This window comes from Barbatula barbatula, assembly GCF_947034865.1.
Source record: "Barbatula barbatula genome assembly, chromosome: 10".
Classification (NCBI taxonomy): domain Eukaryota; kingdom Metazoa; phylum Chordata; class Actinopteri; order Cypriniformes; family Nemacheilidae; genus Barbatula; species Barbatula barbatula.
In genome coordinates, this window is record NC_136773.1 from 11,091,443 (window position 1) to 11,111,421 (window position 19,979).

Sequence of the window (19,979 nt, forward strand, 5' to 3'; positions counted from 1 at the left end):
TTCATCTATCACAACTCCCATGACCATTTCTCAAGGATCCTTTCTCCTCTCCTGGCAGTCAAGCCATAAAAAGGATTACGGTTCATTATTCCATCAAAGGACCATCTTTAATCTGAAGGAATAGTGTCCAGTCAAGGGGAGTAGTCAGCATATGTGTGTTATGAATGTGTGTAACATAGCAAAAATTTCAGCTGACAAAATATTTTGGAACAAGGTTGTGCCTTCTGGAGTCTTACGAGAACTTGCAATGTGTATTTAAGACACAGGGAAGATGGACATCAGAAGCTGTTTACAGATTAAAATCTACAGATGATCTCAGTGTGAGATAAATTATGAGTCAGTCTGTCTGTGTAAATTTCACGAGATTTCGCATATGTGCGCCAGACTCATGGTTGTTTTATTTCCAGCACATGCAAATGTAATCTTACATTCTTGCACCATGACCTGATTCATCATTCGTGATTCAACAAATTTTCATTGACACATTTATTGAAATGTGTCGTCTCCACCCACAGCAAAGTTTTTTTTACTCACATTTTGCAACAACGTGCACGTCTACGGTAAAGTCTTACTGTTGTTGAATCTGTTCATTCTCACATCCTTGTGAGAGAGCTTGTAGAAGCCTGAATATTTCTGTGTGTTCTCATCTGCGACGGAACATTATCATGTGTCAGAGAGAATAAGATGATGCGTGCTATATGTCAGCAGCGCCCATGAATTCATTTTCATAAATGTATTGAGTTCGGTTGAGCTGTAAGACAGAACAAAGGCAAAGCAGCATCACTTTCCCAAAGTGTTGAGTTGGGAGTTTTGAACTGAATGCTGTGGGAAATAGCTTTATAAAGCCTTAAAAGAGGGCATTTTAGGATGTTTTTTCTCTGATTTGAAATAAAGAGTTGAGTGTATTTTGTAGACACGCTGTACGATGTTCACAGAACATCATTCATAAAAATAAAGCATGAAAAAAACGTGTCATTCAGAAATGGCTGTGTTTTTGACATTGGAACAGATTATACTCCAGAATCTTTATTTACAGTACAAATAATTGTCTTATTTGTAACATAATTATCAATGACTGTGTAACATTCAGAGATTCAGCGGATGTAATTTTCATCTATAAAAGTCATAAAGGTACAATAGCTTTTAAAAAGAAAAAACGACTATTTCATTCTCAAATTAAGAGATTCAATTCTCTTCCAACCTGTATGGCTTGCTTGTGCAGAACACAAAAGAAGATATTCTGAAAAGCTTCGGTAACCAAACATCAGTCGTAGCCATTCACTTCTATTGTATGGAAACAAAACCAATCCAAGTCAAAAGATGCTGCCAATGTTCCTTTCCAAATCTTCTTTTGTGTTCTGCAGAAGAAAGAAACCCAAACCGGTTTGTATTGACAAGACAGTGAGAAATTGATGACCTAATTTTTGCATAACTATTCCTTTAATAGCCAAATGTACTAAAGCTGGCATGGCTCTCGACATTTGAGCATCTTCCAAAGATCATTTTGCATGCTTCAATGGACGCCAGCAAATCTGACCTTTTTTATAAAGGAGTCAACATGGTAAATGTCAAACAAACTGATGTGCTTCCTCCAGATTGTATGTGAATGCATTAGAGACCAGAACACAGTGAGACAATGCCTGCTGTATCCGTCCGTTAGTTAAAAGCACATATTGATTCTTGTGTTGAATTAATCAGGAAGTCCTTAATATTGTGTGTTACTTCATGTAGGCAATTGTCCCCGAGTCCCAGCAGACGGAGGGCTCGCGGGAGATCACGGATAACAAGACGAGTGGCATTAAGACGAATAAGCCCCACTTGATCTGTTCTTAATGTAATGCTCTTTAGAGCAATTGTCTTAGAGGTCAAAGGTTGGCACACTGCTAATGCAGAGAGACGTATTTCTTTGACAAAGTCAAACATTGGTCACATGGGTTATGGGTGTAGTGTTACAAGAGATCGGAAATGATGTGGGTTAAATAGGGATTACTTTGTAATATTGTGGAATCAAGTTTAGATTCAGCTGGTCTAGACGTTGTCATGTTGGCCAACAATGCGGATTAAACTACTAGATTATTGCTTATTAGCAGTCATTGTTTATTTTGTGATTAGAAGTGGAAGCGCTTGCTTTTCAAACATGCGAGTGGAAAGATTGAGGATTTAAAGGGTTAAAGAGCAGTTTGCAGAGGGAGGTAGGGGAGATGTTGAGGTATTGTTTGGAGTACAATTGTGCCGCGTTGTACAGGAGAGAAGGGGATGAATTTACTAGAGCACAACTCCCCCTAGGGCATCCTCTCAGAACTATCTCATATATCTATTTTGTTTCAAAATATCCTTTAATGTAATTTATTTCAAACAATGAATAAATTACCCTTTGAACACATAGCGTGCAACACAATTGAGAAAAGAGGTGGAAGGGTAAAAAACTCACCAAGCTAAATGTACTCAGTTTAAAAACCTTTGTCACGGCTTCAATGCAACAAAATTGCTGGTGAGAAAAAAAACAAGGTATATTGACAGACACTGAAAATGCTTTGAGATAGGTGGTCCGGTCTACATTTTATTATTATTATAACAAGACACCAGATTTTATCCAAAGTCGCTTACAGTGAATCACTTTTTTTGTAGCTCAAATGTGTTTTGTATTTAAAACACCCAGACTGTAGGTTCGATTGCCTGGAAAAAAGAACAAATTTACCAAATCTATGAATTGAATGCACAGATTGTAGATTAATGTAAAATGCAAGGAACACATGTGTATTTTCACTGGGAATCAACCCCATTATATTGGTTTTGCTTCGTGCAGAAGCACCATGTTGAACCAGTATGCCAATATCTCATTACCGACTTGCCAATATTGACTTTTCTATTTATCCTTCAAACGCTTACAGTAAACAAAGTTCCCAAACCCTCAGCCACAACCTCAAGTTATAAAACAGACAAGCATTAACATATGAAGCCAACCATATAAAAATGTGTTCTTTGATTTATTGCTAGTCTGTTCCGACGTAGTATAATGTCCTTCTGTAACCGGTAACCGGCAGGGAATGACTCGGCAAGCTAAGGAACGTTGCGTCTCAGACCTGAGCCTTCAGACACATTCCAAGACTGCGCCCCTCACCTCTGGGTCTCGATGTGCAGAGAGAAAACGAGGAGTAAATTGGTCCAATCATACATTGTAAGTTCAGACAAGAGACAAGTGTTTAATGGCAGAGCGAATTAAAGAGAAGGTCTCAGGAGATTCATTCTGGCCTGACACGCACACTTGTTTCTGTCTGTCCTCAATATAGACTATTAGAATGAATCGGCGTGGTTGTTTCCTAAAAGGTTACACGTCATTTAGGTTCATAAAAAGGAAAATCTTATTTGACCTTCGAAGAGGTGCATTCTGTAATTTAATAAGCTTAGCAAATGAAAGTTAAATGTTGTTTAATGTATTTTTTGTAAATATCAATGAGAAAATCTTTTGAACACAGATTTACACACACAGCCAAATATGTATTACATAGTATTTTGGGGTCTCGTTTTGCAGTGCGATATTCTCAAATCAAGAAGCAATTCTCTCCCTGCAATTCTGACTCATTGGATATCACACCAAATGATGGAAGGTGCAAGCAATGCATTAAAAAATCATGAAGCGGGGCTGGCTGCAGGGGAGCTGCGTGCTGCTCTTCTGCTGACTCGCGGTTTTAGTTTGACAGTTCGTGCAGATAGACGGACAGCCATAGAAACTCGGTCATTTCTCTAATTTCTTCTCATCGCCTGCGGCCTGTTGAGTCCTTTGAGAGCGTGGCGCTGAATCAGGAGCTTGCCGTTAATGATAATGTCTCCAGGATATAACCTGAAGAAACGTATGCGGTCCTCTCATTAAACTGCTTCACCATGCCTAACAACTTCTGCAGGTACCATATGTACATTTCCATAACATCAGTTATGCAAACGGGCACCAGGTACTGTTTGAAAGATAATGTGATGCGGTGGAATCTGTCTTTGAATAGACACACTATACAAGTTTCCAAAATGTTTACCTTCCTTGGTAATCTCCAGTTAAATCAAAACTTGAATCAGATGCGTTGATTTTATGTATCATGACTCAGCAGGACAAGCTTTTTGGCTCAGTTGGTGTCTCACGGGCTGCAGACAGCCACTCTTGTATGTCATTCAGCTCATCCTGGGCTTTTCCTGCGACACGTGCTGCATGCGTTCATAGCATGACGTGTTGAGTGCCAAATGAGCAGAGCCAGACGAAACGCACTTAAAACGGCACGTCTATCAATCCTAAGCCTGTGCTTAGCAATCCAGCCTGGCGTGCTCTGTGCGTTCCCCTGGGATTGTCGAGCTAAAGGAGGAAATGTCATAATATTTACACAAGCAGGTTATATCGCTGCGCTGGCATCCTTTTTAGCAACGGTTGCATGAGGGAAAGGTACACATCTATTTGAGATATTCCAACAACAGATTAAGTGCAATGTTGTGCTAATGCCTGAGATCCATAAATATCTGTTGGTTTTGCACGTATAAGACTGAGCAACGGCATTGTTTGCACCGCAAAGTCTTCTTGCCAGGTGGAACCAATTGCGCATCTCATACTATTTCTGGACCCCTTGGGACTCCGACTAGTACGTAAATCCTTGTGACGCCTGTCTATAATGCCACTCAAGCCTCCGGCAATGAGAGCTAGCCTCCAGTAAATTAGACAGGGACCCTGTGGCAGGAAGAACTATACATTCACCGAAGCCCGGGTGTACTGAATGTGAACTTGTGGTCTACACATGTCCGTGAATTTACCAAATTGTCCGGGACAGCATTTGCAAACTTTCCAAGGTAATAATAATGATTAATTATAATGATTCTGTTACTTGGACTGTGAAAAGTGAAATGAAAGTGAAATGAAAAAAACATTGTGCTTTATTTCCATGTGAAAATAAAAGGAATATTGTCGGGTAGGGATTCTTGGTTGGATAATACAAATTAGACATAAATTGTGGTAATACATGGATGTCTAAGTTCACTCAGAAGTCCTAATGCGATTGGTCTGTTACACCTTCACCAGTGCATTGTATATTCTCATTGTAATGTTCTGCTTCTGTGTTTCTCTACAGTGTTGTTGAGTTTGCTCTCGGCCGGAGCTCAGACCGAGATGAAGCGAGTTGTTGGGGACAACGCAACGTTGCCTTGCCATCACCAGTTCTGGCAGTCGAACGGGCAGACGCTGGACATCGAGTGGCTCTTGCAGAAACCTAACGTCAAACAACGTGTGGTGAGCGATCTCAGAATTCTGATCTTTAAATTTGTATTTTGATCATTTCTCTCTTCATCTCAAGGCTAGAAAGGAATCATTATAGTTTAGCAAGACTAAAACGATTAAATATGAAAACTAAAAAGGATTAAATATCACCCTATAGATATCATTTGTAAAACCTAAACTGCAATGAGTCACTGTTAACTGAAAATAAAAACTAAACTTAAGCTTAAAATTAATTTAACTTAAATAGCTATAAAACAAAAGCATGAAATGAATAAAATAAATAATTAAAAGACAAAAGCCACTACATATAATAGCACAAAATGTAAGTAAAATTAACATAAAAATAAATAAAGTCATATTGGCTTTGGGCTCCTATTTATTTTCCCCTGGTCTTGCAATATTTTGTACACTGAAGGTTATTTTAGGTTTATAGGTGCAAAGCTCTTTTCACCGTGAAATATCTTTGTACTTTTCTATTAGAATCTAGGAGACACTTTGTAGCTAAATAGCTTACTATTTTCAACTTACACCGATAATGTAATTCCTCCGTAACAAATAGGTTGAAAAATGGCTTTCAAAAGCTTGCCATAAGGACTCTACTTGCCAACTTTTCTCATGACCGATTGCGTATGTTCTTCAATAGAGGATAATTTGAAAGTAGCTAAACATATAATAGTAGGACATTTCCAAAACCTTCAAAGAGGAAGCTCTATAGAATAGTAGCTTCAGTATGGGATCTTTTAAATTAAGCCAGTACGCAACCACTCTAGCGATCCCATACCACCACATGCTTTCAGACAATGTAAACATCTCGTTTTTGACAGTTGTGTCAGTGTGTGATGGAAACAGGTTGCAATGACTGATGTGTTTCATGGTTGGAGACGTGCTAGCAACGCCTCTCCTGCATGCATCACAGGTCTAATAAATCTAGATCTGCTTTCTCTCTCTCACGCTCGATCTGAACAGACACTTCCCCTCATTTCTCTTTGTCTCACATGCAGTAAACACAACCAGATAAAAGCGATTTCTTATCCGAGAATCTTCCTCTGTGAAACTAACATTGTCGTAACAAGGCTTCAAATGTTGATATCTTTTCTGTAGTTCGTCAGGGGATAGACAATCTGTGTCAGTCACAGCCTTCATATTTGCAGATTAAATGATTTATTATTTGATCGCGAAAAGGTTTATGATTCTTCCATATACAGTAGAGGATCTCTCTTTTGTTTGAAAGTGGGTCCGTCTTTGCTCTTCTCATCTTTGCGATCATCTGCGATACCTTGTCACATGTAATATTTAATAGAACTATAACATTTGACGGGCAATTTGATCATTTTTTTGAATATTTAAGTGTCATAAATAAAGCATTTCCTTGTTCAGATGAATGCTGTTAATGTTGACTTGTCAAGATTTAGTCAAGACATGTTTAGTAACATGTCGGAGACTCTGATGGGTCGTATACATGAGCGTATAACAGTACCGAGCGTTTGAAGAGATGCCGTGTTACTCGAAATACGTTGAAGATTATTCTCAAGCAACTTTTAAGTCAGTTGTAATCGAAATGAATAAATAAATATCACAAAGAACGCAGCGATGCGACTGTCAGCGATGCGGGACGAATCACAGATGTATTGTCAGAGATGCAAATGAGTTTCAGCGAGTGTTGTGTCATTGTGTGTATGAGATGAGCAGTGACTTGTGACAGCTCCAGCAGGTGGACCAGACCGCAGGTGTGTTGATGTGTAGTGACATCAGAGTTTAGTCCTTTACTGCAGGCGTCGAGGTGGCTGTCACCATCAAACTGTGTTTGGGTGTGTGCGTGTGTTGGTAGCTGTGTTTGCTCTTTAGCATATTTCTCACGACCGGTATGGCTTGGTTTAGAGGAATAGCTTCGTGTTTTCGTGCGCAGATAATAGATATGCGGCACAATTAAAGTTCCTTTACAGCTTAAATAACTTATACTGTTTCAGGAGACAGGATTAAACTAAATAAGCATTTCAGGAATACTCATTTTAAATAAATGTAAAAGTGATAAATATGCAATTATTAAAACAGTTTATTAAAAAGTTGTTTCTCAAGATGACTTAAAATGGTTTAAATTTGGGGTTTGGGGGGAAGTCAAAGAGATCCATTCAATAGTGCTTTTTTGTCCAGAATACAATCTTGAATATAAAAAAATCCAACCTTTTTTTCTTTAATACTTATATTTTGTTGATATAAGATGCCTCTAATTCAGTTTACAGCAGTGGTTTCACTTCAACGTCCCTCCATCATCCACAACAACATTTCAGCCCCCAGACCTTCACAATTTCTACTCAATAAAATATTCTAGAGCTTGATATTACTAGAAATATGTTTTTTTTCTTCTAGTTGTTTTAGATTATTGTATGTTATTGTAATGCTTTTTTTATGAACACTGGTCTACAGGACTGACACACAAACGTGTCTGATTTCTTACAACGTCTATTGTTAAACTATACAAATATTGTTTTACTTATTAACTTGCAATGGTTTTGTGTCCATACGATAGAAGTGAATGGGTCTTCTGTGCGGTTACCAACATTCTTCAAATAATCTTTTGTTGTGTTTTGCAAAGGAAAGAAAGTCATACAGGTTTGAAATGACAAGAGGGTGAAAAAGTATGACAGATTTTTCACTTTTGGGTGTACTATCCCTTTAAGAAGTTTTACTTAGAGGGATAGTTCACCCACATGTCATTCCAGACCTGAAAGAAAATGTAATATCTGTCAGAAAAATATAAATGTTTTCAGTCAGAATTTTTTTTTACTGCACTCTAAATAAGGTTTGTATGACTGTCCCATTTTTCGTCTACATTTTAATGAAATCTCTCCTCCTCTGTTATATTTTAGATCATCACATTCTTCAACAACGAGGTCTACATCAATGACAACCCTGCCAGCCGGCTGTCCTTCGCAGGCGACTACCTGAACGGAGACGCCTCTCTCCTGATCAGCGATCTTCAGCTGACGGACTCTGGAGAATACCACTGCAAGGTCAAAACAGGTGGCAAATACCATTGGAGCCAAGTCAACCTCATCGTGCTGGGTAAGGCCCCTGGCGCTCCCGTCTTCCAGGAACCATTTCCCCTATCTTCCAGCTTTACTTTGATTCAATTTCACCATCATTCAAATTAGGAAATTTCTCAGTTATTGACGTAATCTAGAAATATGATTTGTTGCATTAGAGGACCAGAAACTGGTGGCTGGCGAAGTTCGTTTCACTTGGGATGGTAATGCAAGCAGACGTTAATATGAAACAGTGGGAGGAGAGAGCATTGATTGAGCTCCATCTTTAAAAAACACAAGAGACGGAATTAGGACCGTATGTGATTTCTCTTCTTCTACCCAAACAGTTTACTGTCATCACAAATGAGCTTCAGATGAGCTTCGATATTTTGCGCTGTCTGGTTTCCATTATTAGATGGCAGCGCTTCCAAGCCGTCATTCATACGCAATATATATGATTGCAACTTTCAGCAAGGAAAAGAGACGGAAACAAAGAGGTTTCTTAAACTTTAAATCATCTCTGGCTTACTTTCCTGGTTTGGTTGGTCTTTGGTTCATAGCTCAGCAGTTTGAAGCTGTATCGCAATTCTTCATTGTATTTCCAAAATAGTTTTATTGCTAGATTAGCATGCTAACCACAAAGGGCCTGAAAATTGATGTGACTGCGAAAGAGAGAAAGCGTGGATGGATTGATGTAAATCGGGCATCCACGCTGGAATTTCTTATATTTATTAACATATCAAAGCAGATTAGCTGAATTCTGCCTTCCCGTTAATCCCCCCATTGCCCTCCCATCTCCCTCTCTCTCCTTTACTTTTATCTTTTCTCGCTGCCTCCATATAAACACATTACAGCGAGTTAGTGTTGAGATTATTTTGTTATTTTCAGCCTGTTGTTGGCCACTTTATCGAAAGGCAGAGAGAATGAGATATGACAGGGAAGAGTGATCTGGGGGGGATCTGACCCAGACATGCGAACACAGCACAAAGTGTTAGCCGCAATGCCATGGCGTCAAGTGTATTGAGGGACTGTTCACTGAAAATAGTGATTTTATTTCTTGGTGTTTTTGTGTGTTTATGGAGAGGGTCAAGCAAGGGTCGACGGGGGTCACAGTCTGTCATTCAGACCCAATATTTTTGAGCAATGCTTGTGTATGCAAGATACCATTGGGACTGTTTGGAGGCCAGTTGGTAGCTGATTTGGGTTTTTTATCTTGGTCAGTTTAGATCTGCTGTGTCAGGTCAGATGGGAGTCCTGACCCTCGGCCCCTTAATGTCAGATTTGTGATTGATTGTCTCTTTGAGTTCATCAACAAAAATGCCAATGTGCTGTTTTTACAAGTTTGATGCAACTAGCTTGAGTGAAAATCCCTTTGCACAAAAAACATCTGCCGAAAACACATGTGTACTATAAATGTACTGTAAGTGTCCTCGGATATTAAAAATGATTTAAATAACGTAAATGTAACATCAACAAACATTCTTCTCTCTTTTCCAGTGAAACCCTCAAAGCCCCGGTGCTGGATGGAGGGCAGGCTGTTGGAGGGCAGTGATGTGAAACTGAGCTGCAAGTCCTCTGATGGATCTGACCCCATCAACTACAAATGGGAGAGAGTGCTGGATAAGGGCAAGAGTGTGGGGAAATTACCTCCCCTCGCCCTCATTGGTAATTAAATTTTACTAGTCTTTTGACCAATAGCATAAACTCTGGTGTGTAGGCGGTTTCATTTGATGCTCACACCTGGCCGAAGTAAACTTTTGTTTTGTGTATGGTTATAATATAACAATTGATTTTATGTTTAATTTATATAGATAGTTGGTTGAATTTGAATGTTACTTTCATATCAATATTTTACCGTGTTGAATTAAAACTACTCAACAGTTATTTATTCTTTGCGGAGGTTACATCTTGGCCACATAACGTTTGTTTGCCGTTGCCGCTAAAACCGTCTATATTAGATCTCATAAATACCTCAAACCTAAAACCACCCACTAAAACTTCAATATTTTTTAAAGATCATATCCTGAATATACAAACCTTGGCAAAGCCATACACTCCTTCAGAAGTGCTGATCATAGCAGTCTCATAACTCGTTAAAACTTTGATAAGAACCTTAAAAGTTTTCATCAGTGTCCGAACTTGCGTTGCAGCCAGGCAATGAGATTAAAACCAGTCTGTTGAGATTAGCATACAATATTCATCAGATGGTTATTAGATTGGCTAAGCGAGAACTAAATGTCTAGACCAGTGATTCGCAGATTTTGTAAATAACATGGCATTTTATGATTATTTATAATATACACAAAACATACTGTGCTGAGTACAATGTTTTTATTCTTTTATGATGTCGCCTTAGATTTCAACAAAAGTTAATAGAATAGGTTCTCCTATTTCAAACACTGATTTATCTTACTGTAACTAGGAATTATTATACAGGTAGTTGCATTTTACTTTTTGCGTTTAGCATTGTTTCGAACTGCTGATCGCGACGCAATGAGAAGAGACAAGTAGGCTACAGGTACGCCAAAGGAGATGTTTAATAATCATTGGTCATTTATACCTTGCAATCTTACTCAGTTCTTCTCTGACGATTCTCAACAAATGCGATTTAGAGTCAGCCGCAGATGGGACAGAGAATAACAAACAATGTTCACTCACTGTTTCAGGATGATTCCTCTATAGCACACAAGCTCATCCGAGTCCCATATTGTTTTACAATCTATTTGCATTGCCGTAGATGAGTTGGACCCTACCCACGCCCAAACTCAAGAGCCAACCACCCTCATCAATGAACACCTGCTCGCTGGAATTAGCTTTCCTTCGCCGGTGAACGTTTCACCACTCCCAGAATTCACAGCACATGGTGGATGAGTAATGGGCCACTGATGCAGACACAAGCACATCCTTACTGTTACTGTCCATCTCATGTGCTGGAGTTCCAGTAGAGCTATGTGTCATAATTCATTTGTTTACATAGACACAGGCACAGACACACAGGCTTTACAAGCGTTGGTCTTTAAATAACACTCTGTTTGATTTGAAGTCGGTGAAGTAGTGCTGTAAAAGAACAGGGTAACAGGAGCACAATAGCTGAAGATCTGGGCTGCTATCACTGTCTTGCAGACAGGAGCTGGAGAGTGATACTAACACCCTGCTACATCAGCATTGTGTTTTTGAGTTAGATTCCTACCCTGCGGTCGCTTCATAGGCACCGGCCCTTAAATTGTGTTCTTAAGCATAACACGGTGCACTGGAAAAGAAAGGCCATACATTTGTTGTGTTATACCTTACTGACTGGAGAAAAATCTGGAGAAAATGTAGTAAAAGATAAAAGATTTGCCGACATGCTAAAGTAATTACCTTGCGAACACAGAATGTTCCCCCAAACATATACTGTATGAAATATTTTTTCTTTACTTAAGCTAAAAAACTTTCCCTGGTGCTTATTTTAAGGTTTTTGTTTGTTAAAATGTAATTGGAACATTTTAGTAACCAAAAACTGGATAACAAAACCAGAGCTTAAGAAGGTAAAATATTATGTAGTAGGAGCAAATAACTAACGTACCAGTGACATTCTGAGAACCCAAAATTAGCTGCAATCTGATGATAATAACGGACAATAAATAGGATACATAATAAATCATTTCTTTCTGTTAAATACTCCCCTAAAGCAGGTGTGTGGATGGATATGTGACCCTGTCTTGTGAAATCCAGGCTAATGTTGCATAATCTAATCGTAATAGAAGAGTCGTTTATATGATAGATTTTGACGTAACGTAATCAATTATGATAAATAATATTATGCAAAATAATATAATATGATTCGCACAGAAATACAAAAAAACATGGCTTCCTTAACATTGATTTCAATCTTTGAAATGACTCAATCGATAGTAAAAACATTGTTATATTTTCACTGAATAATCTTTACATTATACAGAAGGATCATATAATGTGGAAAAATGGGGGTTTTCATAGGCGGGGTCACATATGTGGATATGATGGGTAAATATCAAGTGTGGATTTTAGTTTGATTGTTTGTAGTGACAAAGAAATGTAATTCTGATTCCCTCATATTCAGATCTGAAGAACCTTGAGATTGTGACCTTAAGAAACTTGACACAGGACAGCTCAGGGGTCTACAGGTGCACGGCCAGCAATGATGTGGGAGAGGAGAACTGCATCATCGAGGTCACAATGCAATGTAAGTTCAGCTCAGGTCAGTCTTCAGGTGGATATCATTAGTGCTGTGATTATAATGCCCTGATCTGAGATCAGTCCGTGGTGGCGCTTCAAGCTTGAAGGTACTGTCTCAGTGTAATGGATGGAGATGGTTTCCACACAGCACAGTGACTTCTTTCTTTCCGTTTATTTTTTATTTTGTTTGTTTTTACTGTTTTTCACTTGCATATAAACCATTATTTTAGTTTGTTGAACAATTTTCCCTTTGTCTTACACACACACACTCCTAACTGAACACTGAGAACAATGGAGTCTGAGTTTGGCTGTTTGTCAATGGTCTTGCTCAAATGGCCATTCCTCAGTGTTGTGTGTAATAGTTTTGGAAGAGGCCGAAGAATTTAATGCTCACCAGAGGATAGATAGAGAGAGTTCTATAAACATCTGACAACTGCTCTGAACTTAGTCCAGCGCTCTGAGTCTACGCACAGAGTCACATCACTGGAAATGAAAAGAATTGACGTGAAAGAGGCATTCTGCCATTGTGGCTGGAAAAAGTTACATTTTGTTTAATTTAGCTCTTACTAATTCAGTTTTCATTCTCTAGATATCTCGTGAGGGCTTTAATAAAGTGTAACTACTAGGGATGTAACGATATTATCGATATCGTGTTATCGCAATAGCAAAATTGTATCAATATCATCGTGGTCACATGACTGTATGAAACGATAGGTCTTAAAAAATAATAAATGTTGCCTTTGGCAAGGTTCATCTGGTGCAATTATTTTATATTATAAAGGGGATTTTTTTGGTCATTTGACCCATTTCATACTATAACTCGTACCTCTAAGCAACAGTTATGTGGATAAAGAAAAGATGATGCTTACGGCACGTTTCCATGTCATCAGTTGTCATTTTAAATATTGCAATAAATGCAGTAAATAAATGTTATACCGAGGTATAATCGTACAGTGAGATTTTGATATTGTTACATCCTTAGTAACTACCATATGGTCTCGCTGCTAATATAACTTACAAACAAAGACAAAATGTCTCAAATGTAAATTGTTAAATTATGCACCACTATTTTCAGAATGACTACATATTTGTATTTAATTTCATGATGTGAATGTGTCAGATGTGATGTATGCGCTCTTTCTGTATGTGTGTAGATGTGAGGGGTATGGGTGTGGTGGCTGGCGCAGTGGTTGGAGTTTCGTTTGGCGTCCTGCTTCTCATTCTCATCATCTGGCTCGTCTTCCGCAAGAAGGATAAAAAGAAATATGAAGAAGAGGAGACTCCTAATGAGATCAGGTGAGTCTGTGTTTTATGTTTGATCCGTATTGATTTTGGTTTTATGGTACCACTTTCCTAGATTAACTGCGGCAGGGAGCGTGTTTTTCTCCATGTTGCCATGCGTGTGCTTGTATGTTTGCATGTGTGTGTTCTGGATGGCTCTCTGCGGCACATTTAGCTCACCTGCTGTACAGGATGATCTCCATAAAACTGTATATCGGACAGCTGTTGAGGCCTGTAGAGATGTAATATGTACAGTATGTAGCCAAATCCTTGAATTATGCACACTTCTCCCTCCGCTGCCTTTCACGGACCAATACAATTAAATAGAAATGTCATTATGGAAGTAAAATGTTAAAGTAAAGCAATAATGTCTCATTTATTAATCTGTGTTTTTGCAGGGAGGATGCCGAAGCTCCTAAAGCCAAACTAGTGAAGCCCAACTCCCTCTCCTCATCTCGTTCCGGCAGCTCGCGCTCTGGTGCTTCCTCCACGCAGTCCATGGTGCACAACGGCGGCCCCCGAAGCCAACGCCCACGACCACCCGCGGTCCCCGCCCTCAAGGAGAACGGACAGCCCCACGTGTTTCCCCAGTCTCCCCCGGCCTACACGCACGTGGTGCCCAAGACCCCCGAACCCCCTGTCACCCCAAAATTCAGACCCCCCAACCCTCCAGTAGGCATTGCCATTCCCGCTGGAGTCATGGTACCCGCCCAGAGCAAGGCCTTCCAGACAGTGTAGAGAGAAGACACAAAGCCTGCTGCGGGCATCTATACAGGAAACCCACAGTGACTCCAAAAAGTTTCACCTATGATTTGGGAAAAATACACACTTTAAAAAAGAAACTATAAAAATAAAAGCATAATTACAGGATGTAATTCAAAATAATATCATAACCTAAAACATGTAATGCATATTTATAAGGGAAAATACAAAGTGCTTGCCCCCTTCTGAAGTATTATAGAAAATAAGAAGAGAGGAAATGAGGAACACAAATGTTTCGTCACATTTGTCTTTTTTTTATCTCACTGCGCAGGCCTTTTTTCCTTACTTTATTTCTCTTTTTAAACTCACGAAGGCTTTGGAAGCGTTGTGGCCAGTGGGGTGGAAAGATTTCCCCAAGTGCAGTTTATTTATTTATTGAATCACAGAGGCTCAAGGACCAAGGGCGGGCTGGGTTTATGAAACACGATGTAGAGGCGATAAAGGAGCAGCCGGCTCACCGTCTAAAGAGAAATAAAGGATATTATCTGAGAGTTTGTTGTTGGAAGCTGCAAAAGTACGAACTTACAGTCCATCACTTTCATAGTTACCCAGAATGCAGTGCAGCTTCCCTCCAGAAATCAAAATCGAATGCAATCTTATTCGTCTCAAACCTCCAATGAGAAAACAAACGCTGGGCGTATGGAAAGAGGGACTTTCTGATGGACATCCCAGCATATGACGGCACAAATGAGACATGTTTGAGATGCATTGGCACTGAAGGACTACATGTTTGCTAAATGTGTGCTTTTCTGCCTGCAGTACTATAACACCATCACCATTTGTGAGCCAAGTGCTTTCTGCGCTGGTGGCATGCATAATTTATTCAAGTCATTGTCATTCTTTTCATTGCGTCCACACTTTCAGGCTAAATTTAGATTGTGCACCTTATTCTGAAAAGTCAATTTTGGCAGTCGTGGCATCTGTAATTCATCGAATCACCAAATATTGGAGACGAGCATTACAAATAAAGGCATATCTTGACATGACGCATAAAGTAACATGCCAGTAAAGCATACCCAGATGGCAATGGTTTGTGGCATCTTCTACAACCAATCGGCACAACTGCGCTATGAAAATTTGTCAGCCCTTTTTTGGAGGGCAGGTTTGTGTCGTTCCCCGATTTGCGTGAAGTGAACTGCTGGAAACAACACAGGCGGTGTGAAATAAATGTCACTGTATTTCATTCCTTGTGAATTCACTCTGCACTGTTTAACAAATATTTGCAGTCAAATGTGTACACGTATACAGGAACGCAGGTCTGTGACAAAGTCTGTGGTCTGGATTCATCCTCACTGTTTATTAAACATCGCTTCAGTTTGTATCACATGCAGCTTTATTTACAATCATACTGAAACCAAAATCTGTTATGAATACTATGAATGTGTGTAAGACAAAGATGCTTTTATTTATTTTTGTCCTTCTTTTCTCGAATACCCAGAAGTCGTACATGATAACATATGAGGCACAAGTAACTTTGAATATAATTTCACAGTACTGTTCAGAAGGACTTCTGTACAGAGTTTGTGCTCACGTGGGACGCTGGTGCGGGTTCGCGTATGCACCGTGGTACACTCTCCTAGGACTGTCTCAATATGAATGCCTTTTTGTGTCACACGCCCCGTGGCTTCGTCTGCCGAGCACTGTCAAAACCTTCTCCATTAGCTGTGTCTCGGCGCCCCCGGGAAGGCCTCGCTCGATACATTTTTGAGATTTGAAATGGACAAGTTGGCTGTTTTGTGTGCCTTCTCAGTAACTTCTCCCCTTTTTTTCTTTCTCTTTTATTCCTTCACATGACGAAAAATGGATGTCCTGGAAGCCACGTGTAAAGTCGGCGAAGAGAGAACGTTCTGGCACAAAGAGGCAGTCATACACTGCCACAAAAATGATGTACACTCAGTAGTCATGATGTTGTTTTATATTGTACATACAGATAAATATATGCACACGATATTCTTTAAGTTATGGGTTGAAGATTGGGGTTGTAGGCCGTAATAAAGATGTAGATGAGGTATTATGCATTTTCTGGAAGTAATAATTGGTCACTGTACCCCCGACCCGCTAAGCTCCCTTTAATGAGTAGAACAATTTCCTTCTTTATGGCTACTTATATATCTGCCACTAATGGACCTTAAGAAAATATCTAAGAGAGCGAAAGCCATAAGATGCGAGGAAGCAAGTATAAGACACAATTACCCACAAACAATCCATCCCCATACACACATTTGCGCTTTACATTCGCAACCAATTCTCATTCGGTATCTTAGCTTCCCCTATGATTGTGTTCGGTATACATAGAGCTACATCTCTCCCCAAGTGTACACCGGCTGACACAACCTCATAAATTGGCACGTTCTCTAGAGTCTCATATACTCCAGGAGTTGCTGGGTGTACTGTTGTCAGTAAGTATGATGGATGGTCTGTCACACAACGTGGGGAGTGAATGATGGGAAGTGTAAGGGCAAGGAACACAGGCGGAGCACTTCACTTCCAAAACTCACAGAGGTTTTTAGCATCCATACCTTCGAACTGAAACCAGGGTGATTTGAGTGTAGGTTTGTGCTCTCCCAGAACTCCACAAATTGGGTCGATTCTTTGTCTGAGTGCTGTGTTCAGAATCCAAGTGAGCTGTCTTCAAAGCCTTCTGAGAAGATATGAATTCCCTTGCAATATTTCAATGGTGGCATGCAGTCAAGGCCCTTTAGACTTCAGACAAGACAAAAAGGCAGAAGATTCAAGTGTCAAATTGTCAGTATTGAATCATTTATATTTTATAGATTATTTAAAAAAATGTATCAAAAAAATTCTCACTTAGTCTGTTGCCAGGCATTATGGGACTGCTGAGAGATACGGAACCAATAAATGTGATGCTACCTTGGAATTTGACCAAGTTAAAGGTTTGTAACACACCTAAAGCTATGTTCACACTTGGCAACTTTTATGAAGTTACTAGCGGCTGTTTTACATTATAATCTTATGGAGTAAACCGTGTCCTAATTGCTTTTTTAAACGGCACCAACTTTTTCTGCAGCCTAGAGCTTTGTTTCAATTCCATTCAGATTTTTTTTTAATGAAAAGCAAGTAGCAGGATCTGTCGTTTTCCGTAACAACAAGAACAGCATGTGCGGAAGGTGATTGGTCGAGAAGGATCAAGCGTGGGAAAAAATGAAATAACTTTGTCAAGCGTGAACATGCCCTTAGATGTCTTAAATTATACATAGAGAGCTCAGTGGGGTTCAGAACACATCCAGTGTAGTATGTTTATTTTATTCAAAGATTTAAAAGTGAGGCTCTTCTTTTATTCGTTTTTTGCTTTGTTTTCTGAGCCTTCTAATGCATTTACCCTGCAACTAGACAAGCCTGGTCCACATTCTCACACAATTAATGTTTAGTAGCGTTCATTATTACTCAATACTTCTAAAGAGCCGTCATATAGAGTATTTATAAACCATCAGTGCACACTCCGTACATTTTGAAGTGCTGCTAAATAATATGGGCATTCTCCTCTGAGAGGAAGTTCAGACCTGGGAAACCTTCAAAGTACATCTGCAATGGGTTATGAAATTGAGCACCAATGGCATGTAACCGATTATTGTTATCCAACGTGGTTATCAAACGTAATGGCAGACGTCTCAGAAAGGCTCCTTTGACTCCTCTTAGTTGTAGCAGTCTGTGTTACTTGGAAAGGGGGATTCTTTTCCATTGAAAAAGCAAAGGGATTGCATGTTATGGCCTTCAGGTCAGATATTGGGAATGCTTTGCTTCTGTGTTCATACCTGTATTCGGCTGAATATGTAAGTGTAAATATGACCAGCATCCTCTCTGTAAGTTTGGCTTTTTCACGTCACGTTGATTTTATTTTACATGAGCTGGATCCATCTGATCAATTATTTTTGTTCATTTATTGGACTTGGGGCCTGTATTTGGCCGTGGGTCACAATCGGGTATTTAAGACGAAAGGAAAACGATCATCATTCTTTTGGCTGTTGCATTCATTTTGGGTTTTGTAACCAGTTTGTTAATTTCCGAAAAGATCCATTCTTGTAAATATGTCCCTCTACAAGTTAAAAAATGTATATTTTTACGGACTCTGAGTTATTAATACTTCATTTGCAAATAAAAGATTCAATGACAAGTTATTTGGCAGCCCGTCATTTGATTAGTCGGAAGTGAAACCGCATGCGTTTGCTTGAATGAATATTTAGATCAGAACAAATCTTTGTGTGATGGAAATTACCTTAATACATAATTAGCAATAATGTTGAAATTTTGATGGGAAAAAAAAGAAGCAGAATTCAAATATGATTCAACGATGTGTTTGAATTGACTTGAGCTATTATGTAGACACGGGGAAATGAGTTAAACAAGTGACATCATTAGACAATGATAATGTTACCTCACTCCAGTTTCACGCATCCTTGATTTAGTAAATTATCATTTACACTGATGTTGTGTCTTTCAAGCATACGTTTTGATAATTTGATGTGGAACTTTTTAAACCATCAGCACACAATGCAGCTTGTAAGCCATATGGCCTTCTACGAAAATGTTGTAAAAGCATTCATCAAAATCAAATCAATCATAATTGCTGGAAAATTACGAATGAATGTTTGCATATGATTTTCATTACGGCAGCATATAGATGTGCACCTTTGCTTTTTAGGTGGATTGGTTTTGACTAAGTTAACCAGTTTATTATATTTAAGTTGGGACAACAAAATGAATAAACCTGCACATCGGATATAGTTGGGATGGCTAGAGTGGTTCATTTTACTGTTAAATGAAGTAAAAACATCATCTTGACATCAAATACTGTGTTCAAATCTTTGGTAATTTGGCAATCATATGTCACTTATTAGAAGATTTGCCTAAAATGAAGAGCCCAACCCAAATTTCGTTTATTCGGCATTTCTAGATGTATGGTGGTCATTCCAGTCCAGTGTCTGACAGCATGACAAGACACATGAAAACTGTGATAAAACTCCAGATTATCACGTAAAAAAATACGTATTGACCTTTTCCTAAATATGTGTTGAAATATTACTATTGTATTGCTTAAAAGCGAATATGAACTTGTTTTCTTTGCAGTATTTGAGGTCTCAGATCATATTTCTGTTATTTTGACCAGTTTCTCCAGTTTTCATTTTCTGCAAATGAATGCAAATAAAAATTTTATTTGTAATTTGGTAGAAATATTGTATAATTTTTTTAAATTATACAATAAAATGATAATTTTTCGTCTATTTTTCCCCGGCTGTATTGCATGTGGATGGATGAGGGAGAACTGGATGTACAGGCAACTTTGTCTCTCAGCCCACTGAGTCGCTACATTTCTTGTGAAACTCTGCGCCCTAGTGTTTGAAATGTCAGAGTGAACCCAGATTTACAGACCATGACCAATAATGAGCCAACATTACATATCTGTTATGAAGGGTGGTTATATTTTAAGATTAGATTTATATAATATCATT

General features: G+C 38.9%; 1 protein-coding gene across 1 annotated transcript in view; it reads left to right on the plus strand.

Moving 5' to 3' along the window:
• clmpb (CXADR like membrane protein b) overlaps nucleotides 1-18,646 on the plus strand; it is a 66,281-nt gene extending 47,635 nt beyond the window's left edge. The window contains exons 2-7 of the mRNA XM_079466562.1: nucleotides 5,103-5,260; nucleotides 8,116-8,311; nucleotides 9,769-9,936; nucleotides 12,353-12,475; nucleotides 13,623-13,764; nucleotides 14,148-18,646. Of these exons, the coding sequence (XP_079322688.1) occupies nucleotides 5,103-5,260; nucleotides 8,116-8,311; nucleotides 9,769-9,936; nucleotides 12,353-12,475; nucleotides 13,623-13,764; nucleotides 14,148-14,487 (1,127 nt within the window). The 3' untranslated portion in view covers nucleotides 14,488-18,646. The remainder of the gene's footprint in view (nucleotides 1-5,102; nucleotides 5,261-8,115; nucleotides 8,312-9,768; nucleotides 9,937-12,352; nucleotides 12,476-13,622; nucleotides 13,765-14,147) is intronic.
• The last annotated feature ends 1,333 nt before the right edge of the window (nucleotides 18,647-19,979 follow it).